Raw genomic sequence first — 10089 nt, 5'->3', positions numbered from 1 at the left:
ATGTCCAGAAATTGTTATTAATTTTTAACTAGTAGTCATGCTCTTTTACTGGTTAAAAAGAGAAATGCTAGGTGTCCAAGTATTTCTTAAATCAAGTTTTTAACTAAATATTTGTGTATTTCTTCTTTTTCAATCGAGTATTTCTTTCTCTTCTTCTTCCTTCTCTTCTTTCTCTTTTGTTATTGTAGTCATCATCTTTTTTTTTGTGCGCTTCTTTCTTCAACGTCGTCATTATCGCCACCACTATTTTGTTGTTTAATTTCTTCTTTTTTTCTCTCCATCCTCATTTAATTATAATCGTTATGGTCTTCTTGTCTTCATCTTCTTCCTCTCTTATAAATGTTTAGAAAAATAGAATACAGAAATTTGTGTGTGATGTGCAAAAAATTGTGTTATATGCAAAAATTTGTATACTATATCAATGAAATATACACAACACAAATTTTAATATACAAAATAAAAATCTTGATATATAGTACAGAAATTTTTTAAGAACTATATATAGAACATTGACTCATCTATTTAATAAAATACATACACAGTAAAGATTTGTGTATTATGTGCAAAATTTGTGTCTATGATTAGATACTCAGTAGTAGCTGGGTTGTAGTGAAATTAGAGTATGTGTGTGAGTGGGGGTGTGTGATTGAATTAAAAAAGGTTGCAGCTGAGGCTTGGAGCTAGTGGCAGAATCTACTGCCTCACAAGGAGCTGCCTAAGGTTCGAACCTTGACTAAGATCAGGAGGCTATAGAACCCATAATAGTTGTGGTCTTGTGTGTATGGGTGTGCGGTGTAAAAGACCAAAAAAAACAAAAATAAAATAAAAAAAGGTTATTTATCATCTCTATGGTGGTCATTGCTGTTCTCTACTGAATTCACACAAAAGGGTTGGTTTTTCTCTTTGATCTTGCCTCGCTTTGTCACTTGGTATCTTTACAAGTTAACTAACAAAGATCTTAAGTTTTTAGTTTATTTCTGAAATACATTCCAAGAAACTAGATGGGATCAAGGTGACATATGCTCATTACAATGAGTATTCAACAAATCCAGCAAATACAACTACAACTGCCATTTACCATTGTTTTGTATGCCTCAAGTATACACCTTGCCCTTTGATATTAGAAGACAAACTTTTTGTATTCTATTTTTCTTAACTTTCAGTTTTGTTTTTTTTTTTTTTTTTGGTCGGTGGATTGGACACAATACACACTCACACACTCCTCACATACTTACCAATTTTTTCTCCTCGGATGCAGCTGATAGGACTCGAACCCGAGACCTTTGAGGTGGGGAGGGGGCGAAATGTCATGTGAGCTATGGCTCATTGGCTTCTTAACTTTCAGTTTAAACACTTAGAAAAGAAAGGTACACAAAAAATTGTGCATATAAACATTCTTCCTTTCAATTTGTTACCACAATGCTAAGAGTGAAGTGGAAGTGGAAGTAGGGTCATTTTTTTTTTTTCAGTTAAAAACTTAGAGCCCTACAACGGGTTTCATTTCCAGGCTTCTGAGAGTGAAATTTATAACATTGGGCATGTTCAACCTTATGCTTCTTCCATCACATAAAAAAAATGCATCTTATATCTATCTTTCAGTATTACAGATGAAACTAACTAGTTTCCGAAGACCAATCTAAAAAAAAACAATGTAATTTTAAGTTCCAGCAGCTCAATCATACATATTAATGAGACAAAAGCATCAAAACCTTCAATTCAATACTCTCTCTAAGCATAATGCTTTATGCTTTCTAGTCCTATGTCTAATGACTAATGTTTTTTTAATATAAAAACTAAGGGGAAGAAAGAGGACATTTCCATAATATAATTCAAGATTTCCAATTTTGGGGAAAGATTCTCTCAGCTTAATTTTGCACTTATTATTCCTTCAATGGATCCAACAAGAGTAAACATTCCCACCACAAAACAAACAATGCTAAAAGTTCTAAGCAAGACCCACTTCGTCGTCCATGGTTGAATGTTGCCCTGACTCAAGTACATTTCCACCGGAAAATATATCGTTAATGGCCAAAAGATTATGCCACCAAGAACCCCCAAGATCTGATTGAAATAGGGAAAGAGCATCCCAATGATGGTTGTGGACACAACATAAGCAGTTCGGAAAGTAAGCCGAAGGAAGTTTAACGGAAAAGCTGGCAGAAAAGGAAGTTTCAAGTTATATGTTTGATTCACAAAATCGCTGTCCGGGAATTTGAACCGAAGCCAATTCTCAACATTGGCGAAGAGTGGCTGGCTATACACCTGCAACAGATCAACATAGATGTTGAAGAATGTAGGATAACAGATGTATGAAATGGAAGCACCATAATAAAAATTTTGAGGGTGCTATCTTTATATGTACCTGATATGCACCAACAAGATGAACAACTATACAAGCATTGGCAAAGTCTACTAGCCAGTGAGGCCTTGCAAATTCAAACCCTGTTAAAAGGTTTCCCGGTGTGTCATTGCCGAAAGCTGCATATCCAGCACAGCCGCAACAGAGGTAGAAAAACGTCGTGATAATGACTGCTATTAGCGAGGCCCTCCTCATGGTTACGTTTTCAGGAGGAGGTGACTTCAAGGTATCCTTCAACAATTGTACGGATTCACATTAGCCTTTATAATTATCAAGTTCTGCTAAAGGTAGCATGTTTTGTTATTGTCCTGAGACAAATGGGACTCAGATATTTGGGACAAACATGTTTGAAAAATCAATCATGCTACATGTACACAAAATTAGCTACCAAATTAGCCACCTGTTTAGAGTATATGTTGGAATACAAAATACACATTGAAAATGTGTAAAACAACATATATATATATATATATAGACACACACACACACAAATACATGGTGGCTGATTTTTGGTGTGTACATGGTATTTTTATTGAACAGTAAGAAAGACAAAGGGTTGTCCTTTTCTCAAAACAACTTTGAAGACAATCTCTGTACATTCAAACTAGAGGGAGATAAAAGACATGTCCTAGGGGCAAATTGAATTGAATTTATGAGCCCCAAAATAGAAGGGACATGAAGGTAACATCTCTACCATCCCACTGTCTCTGTTCTTTCTGTTCCAAATGCTACCCTAAGGATATTGTAAAGTTACATTCTGAGTATCTGATTTCATAAGGTACGTACCTGTACTTCTATAAGAATTACTGAGAATGGATAGGAGAATGCTATGTCACCAAGAGCTTGAGCAACCAGCCACATCTTTTGAACATCAGTAGAAGTAGGAATTCCTTCAATGGTACCCTCAGCATATCCTTTTTCTGATCACAATGTAATGGTTCAAGACAAATGTCATAAAGGGAGTCAAAGTAGAAGAAATTATTATATGATTTATGATAGGGCACTATTTGATCTATGTAGCCTACCCATTTAATGGTATAAGGCTTAATTGTTGTTGTTTTGGTTCTTGTTGTATTGGTTCAAAACAAAATAACAAATAAATACTGATGAGCATACCTACGGTTTGCTTGATGGCGAACCCCATTCCTATGAAGGCATAAGCGAAGGACATAACCGCCGCGACAACCGAAAGCCACTGAATGTTATGGAAGTTTGGTATCTGTGAAAGAAGAATCTGGATAACTCCAAATATAAGCATGTAGTATGAATCCCCAAACTCACATGCACCATTCCCGTTCTTAATGTGACAGTTTGATTCTTGGATTGCTCTGCAGCAACAAATACAAATAGCAGTCTAAATCAATAAAATTATTGTTTAGCATTTACCAATATTGGTAGTCAGATTCTGTTGGAGTATAAATAAAATATCATGCTTACAATAAGTGGCACTAGCAGGGTTAACTGCATTTTATTCCCTGAATTTTACACCATGTGCACTTTAACTCCCAAATCAAATATGTAAATTTGGGTCCCTTAACCTTTGGAAAATATGCAGATTACCCAACATAAGTGCATCATACTTCTTTAAACTTTCAATTATGTGCAAATTGCTCCTCGGAGCTTTTCCTATATTTGCAACTTCGATACCTTAAATATGAGTTATTTTTGTAAACAATCAATAGAAAAATTAGCAACATGGTTAAGTTGTACACCTTGAAATGTTTAAGGGATCACTTTATACTTTTGAAATCAAGGGCTAGAATGTACTTGATGTAAATTTGAAAGAGGTAAAGCGCAATCAACCCGGCATTCGCATTCCTTGATTAAATGTAGGAAAAGTAAAGTAGAAGCAAGGAAATATGACAAAACAAGAGGAACCAGTCTGATTAACCAAAGGACTCACCTCATGCTGATAGCTGAAGTAATAATGTAGGCAATTCCAAAACCATATAAGCTCACATTCACAAAAACACCACAGAGCCTTCCAGTTCCAACTCCTGTAACCACAAAATGATCATCATTTCATGGTAATTTCGTATATACAGTTAAGAGACTGTTCTAAATGTTCTGTGACATTTTATCAAACATGATGTGTGCACTCAATAGTTCAAAAAGTTTACACTTGATACATTGAGACACAATGTTCTTGATCTTCAGCTTATTGGTATTGATTAAAGAGGTCAAATGTAGAAGAAAACTTTGCTAATTAAATAGGAACACATAACCTACCATAGCTCCATCACTATAAATATCACCATGGTTCATCTACCATTGCTATCATCACCATTCACCAATTTCACCATGATGTCTTTCACTGCTACCTTTCCTTGATCACGTAATCTCAATGTTAAACTATATTAATATTGCAATGATATTTATCATTATTAGATTAGCAGAGATAAATTATATATTTATCATACTACTACTTTTTCTTGGTATCAATATGTGATTATTGAGAGTGTTAGTATTATTATTATTATTATTATTATTATTATTATTATTATTATTATTTTCTTCCTTTTGTAAATAAAAACACACAATCATGTATATTACACCATACAACATTATTCCTATCCTTTGTTATTGTATAATTGCATCATTGAGGAATTATTGAATCTAATTCTAATAGTTCATGAATATATTTTATCTATAACATGAGAAAAAGAAATATTTGGAGGAAACATTAATCTCTAAGAGATAAATCAGAGGGAGAATAGAACTTCAAAAAAAAAAAAACTGTATATTCTAACTAAAACTTGATGGTTTAGAGTTGAATTTTTTTTCTTAAAAAAAATAATTGTACGCAGACAGATCGGAAATCAGAAATATATATATACACACAAAATTTTCACGTGACATGACCATGTGCATAGATTTGTGTTGATTACATTAAATTAGTCATATTAACGGCATAAAGGTTCTATCTTATAAATCAATTATAAAAAATGTCCACATAATATAACTTAAGCCATACGAACAATTAATCTGAATCATAACAATCATTCATTTGAATTTTCTTTTTTTATATATAAAGTGCTGTAACTTTCCAATATAGTTTCGTAAGGAGGAGGAGAACTGTGAAGGCAGGGTCATGTAGTGGTCATGATCCATGTGGCAGTATTTAATATTATTAAAATTAAATAAAAAAAAATAAAAATGAGAAAGAGACCGATGAAAAAAATGGTTGCCGTGACATTAACGTATTAGGCGGAAAAAAATAAAGAAAAAAAAAGATAATTATTTTATATCCTTGCTGGAAAACTTGTTCTTCCTCCCGGTTATTTATAGCCATCCGATACGGCGATACAAAAATTAAAATGCCAAGTCAAAGGGCAGATTCGTAGATAACTATAATTTAGGCATTTAGCTTCGTGTTATATATTCTTTTAAAATAAAACATAACTAAAAAATAGGTAACGGAATTCACAAAAAAAAGGCTTTTAATCCAAAGTTAAATGAAAGTAAAATTAAAATTTTAATGATCTGATACATATAAAAACGAACCATAAATTAAAGTCCGTAACACTTGATAAAATTTCTTTAGATGATACGAAAAAGCGAAGGTTCACGGGCCTTGATTAAGAAGGGAACAAATAAAAAGTAAAGATAAAATAAGAGTAAAATTATAAGAAGTAGTAAGTAAGATTAGGTATGAAGATGAAATGGTAAAAGTAACAGCATGGAAGTGAAAGCATACCCTGATGAATATTAACGGCGTCAAGATAAGAAGAACTCCGTTTGGGTCCATATTCAGGGTCCGGGGAGCGATAGGTGTTGCTGAGAAGAAAAGAGGAAAGAAGAGTGATGGAAGCGAAGAGAAGCATTGCGAGAGGGCCTCCGATCCATCCAAGCTGGGCTATGCTCCATGCGAGTGAGAGCACTCCTGAGCCTATGACACCTGTCACTATGTGCGCCACTGCTGTCCACACCGTCCCTGTTCTTTTCGGCTCCGATTCCGCATACTGGGTTTGCAGCAGTGGTGTGCTGTCGTTTGATGCACAGTCATCTGCCATGGCGTTTGATGTTGTTAGTTACAACTGATTCATTCAGAATCGCTGCGATGGCTTTGTGGCGTTCGTGGAATTTGGGGATTGGAAGCACAGACTCCAATGGGTTACAGAAACGTGCAATAGCCTAACTCCAAAACTTATATACTATACTAACATCTCTTCTATCCTTTCCTCATGGTTGCGTTGCGCCTTCTTCTTCTTTTTATTATTATTATTATTATTATTATTATTATTATTATTATTAGAGTAAAGTAATATTTCGGTATCAAAATACTTTTTAATATTTTAAATATTTTATTTTAGTTTTTAATGGATTTAATGTTATTTCAATTAAATTTAATATAAATAATTAACATATTTAAGAGCTATAAAACAGAAGCATTTTATGAATTATTGTGGGGGATATTTTTTAGATTCGTCGATATTTGTTTGATACATATGTCTGTCATATTCAATCATATTTTAATAAAAAATTAAAAAAAAATTTCGGACTCACTTGAATATATTTAAATACTATTACGTATCGAAATGTCTAGTTTTATTCTTAACATGTATTTTTAAAATGAATTTAAAAATAATATATTATTATTTATTAAAATAAAAATTATTTTAAATACTTTATATAATTAAAAAATATTAAAATAACTACAAAATTATTTTATGTAATATTAACTTGATTCAATTTACTACTAATATATATATATATATATGCAAATCAAATAATATTTGCATTAAAAAAAGTGTTAAATTCAATTTACATAAAGAATAAATAAAACATATATGTAATGAAAATCGATTTAAAATATTTATGTAATTTTTTTATTTAATTTATCTATATAAATTACCCTTGTTTATTGGGTGGAGTATTTTTATTGTGCATGTAGTGTTATTATATCAATTATGTTTAATTATACTATATATATAGATACAAAAAATCAATCACCAATTATCTATCGTATAAAATTATATATTTAAAATTTTTAAAAAAATTGATTATGTTATAAATATATTTAATTATTATTATTATTATTATTATTATTATTATTATTTTACACATCTTTATATAGAGTGTGTAAAATAATATCTATAAATATTCAAAAATATATAATAATTTTGTATTTATGAAGGATTTTAATTATGTTTTTGATATTTAAACCAATTTGTGAATTTAAATCCATTTGGAGTTTTACAATAAATCACAATTAAATTTTAAAATTAACTTCGATTGTTAATGGATTAAGTGATCATTCAATATCCAGCTTGGCCATCACACTAGACTCAATTTTCATTCTTATCCATAATATCATCATGTTCATGTAAGCATTTAGCATAATAAATTAATAAAAGTTTTGCAGTTCATAAATCAGCAATTTTTAAGTATTTTATTATCAATTTGTTCTATTTGTAAGGTTGAACCAGAATTCTTATTATATTACATCTTCAATTATTTAGATGCTTTAAAAATTTGGAGCAAAAATTTAATAGTGTATCTAATCTCAAATTCAAACTGCATCTTTCTTTTTAATTGGTGGAGATTCTAAATTATTATATCAGATTACTAATATATGAATAAGAACTCATTCATTTTATTTTGATTATTGTCTGGCATATATAGAAAAAAAAGTGTGGGAGAATGTTCGAACGCCAATCTATAAATTTTAAAACATTTCTAGCAATTGCTATCAAACAAAATCAGAAACTTGTAAACTTAGCTACTGAAACCCTAACTTAATTTCAATTTTGCTCTCTTCTTAGTTTTATTCTTTTTACTATGTCTTGCTACTGTTTAAGTAAAAGATAGAAGAGCCCCACCTTCTTTTGTGTAGTTTTAAATTTTAGACAAAATATTTTTTTTTCATTTGAAATAAAGTAACCTACTGTCTTTTTGAGGAAAAAAATTAACAATAAAAGTTAAAATAAAAACTTTAAAATATGTTTAGGATTCGGTAGGAACTAAAATCAAAATTTAACTCATTTTATGATAATTATAAATTTATTTAAGCTTAAATGAAATTAGTATCAAACATTAAACATTAGTATAAATGTCCAAACCCAAGCTCCTATATATTATTAGACACATTTGGGAATTCCATGAAGATCAAACATATATAAACAGAAAATGAAGCCGTTAATAATAACCGAAATATGATGAATTGCAAAATCTAGAATTAATGTTTCACTTCTCTTCTTCATGATTGTGGAACATTGCAGAAGCATCTATCCTTTATAAATGCTATTCAAACATGTTAAAACCTGGAACATGCTCATTGGTTGATGTTCCTTATCAATTTGTTTTGTCTGCTCTACGATGTGGCATTATTTGCCTCGTCACCATATTCTCTTTGTCAATCAACAATCATAATTAATAATAATTATAATTGGTGGCTATAGTATTACTTAATTCAATGAACCTCAAGGCTCTTCACATACTTTCTGATCACAGTCATCGGATCCCATGTTTTGAATCTCGACAATAGATTCTTTCAAAATTTTATACTTTAGTTTAATCACCTATTTTTATACGTTAGGATCTACGAATTTAATTTTAATATAAAGATTGATAGAATTGAATAGATTTAACTAGAAAAATGATGTTAGGGATCTAGTTTAATTTTAATATAATTATTAATATAATTTAACTTTAAAAAATAATTTATAAGTAATGTTTACCATTTTATGTTTTATATTATTTTTTTATTTTATGTAAAATTTTGATTTTAGGCTATTTTTTTATATTGATTAAATATATGTAATATATTGTTATTGAAAGATGGGGTATTTTTTTATATGGTATTTTTTTATTGGTATTATTCAAATCGGACGGTTCGATTTATTTGAAGAAAAAAATAAATTATAAATCGGAGGGTCTGATTTATATTTTTTATTTTTTTAAAATAAAAATCGGACAGTTCGATTTTAATATTAAATTTTTTTATTTTCAAAAATACAAATTAGACCGTCCAATTTATGATTGGTGGTTTAAAAAAAGGTGAAAACTCAAGTGCAGTCTACTTGTATAAGCAATATAACGTAAAACTCATCTCTTCTCACATCGTTCTAAGATACATCCTCTCTCTCACACACACAAAACAATAAGCGATTTTGTTCCTCACATGTATACAGAAATAGACAAAACAATAAAAAAATAATAAATAGTTTGCCTTTTGCTTCAGATATAGGTGAATGATTGGAGTTTTTTTTTTTAATTTATTTGTAGGATCAAAGTTTTGAATTTGGCTTCTAATGATAGAGGCTTTCAGTTTCTGATAGAGATCTCCAACTCCAACGTGTTATTTTAGGTCACAAATTATGTAATGTTAATTGGACCCTTTCAGTGACAAGTTCTTCAAAATTACCAACAAAGCAAAACAAAAATCTCAAATTAATGAAATTATGTTTCACTGCGATACGGAATTGTAGTTTTCAATTGCCAAGTCAGAGTGTTCATCGTCGTTTAGTTTCGTTTTTCATGAATTCTGTGAAAGTGGAAAAAGAAAATTAAAATATTTTTAATTATTCTACCCTATTTGGATTAAGTAGATTTGAGTAATCAAGTATGAATGTTAAACTTAAGCATGTTCATGAAACAGTAATTCTTTCTTAATTACGAAAATAGGATGAGCGTGTTTTGTTAATGTTTAATTATAATGCATGTTATGGTGCGTATATTCTGGTAATCATAGTATTTAAATGTTGTTAAAATTAAGATAATTTTATTTT

The 10089-nt window shown here is 30.2% G+C and overlaps 1 protein-coding gene across 1 annotated transcript; it reads right to left on the bottom strand.

The window, feature by feature from the left end:
- Positions 1-1562: 1562 nt before the first annotated feature.
- LOC112791602 (probable amino acid permease 7) lies at positions 1563-6754 on the bottom strand. Its single transcript, XM_025834507.3, has 6 exons — positions 6057-6754; positions 4263-4356; positions 3476-3687; positions 3146-3279; positions 2363-2590; positions 1563-2262 (listed from the first exon to the last, which is right to left on the bottom strand). Exons 1-6 carry the CDS (start codon positions 6370-6372, stop codon positions 1861-1863), a joined length of 1386 nt encoding a protein of 461 aa, XP_025690292.1. The 5' UTR covers positions 6373-6754; the 3' UTR covers positions 1563-1860.
- Positions 6755-10089: the final 3335 nt, after the last annotated feature.

This window comes from Arachis hypogaea, chromosome 1, assembly GCF_003086295.3.
Source record: "Arachis hypogaea cultivar Tifrunner chromosome 1, arahy.Tifrunner.gnm2.J5K5, whole genome shotgun sequence".
Lineage (NCBI taxonomy): Eukaryota > Viridiplantae > Streptophyta > Magnoliopsida > Fabales > Fabaceae > Arachis > Arachis hypogaea.
This window is presented reverse-complemented; position numbering and strand designations above follow the sequence as displayed.

Bases quoted from the DNA above. Each gene is read 5' to 3' on its own strand.
- LOC112791602 (XM_025834507.3), bottom strand. From the start codon at position 6,372: ATGGCAGATGACTGTGCATCAAACGACAGCACACCACTGCTGCAAACC. The intron at 4,357-6,056 runs GTATGCTTTCAC...TTGTGGTTACAG, and splicing joins CGCCGTTAATATTCATCAGG to GAGTTGGAACTGGAAGGCTC. The intron at 2,263-2,362 runs GTACATATAAAG...GATCTGTTGCAG, and splicing joins ATCTTGTTGGTGCATATCAG to GTGTATAGCCAGCCACTCTT.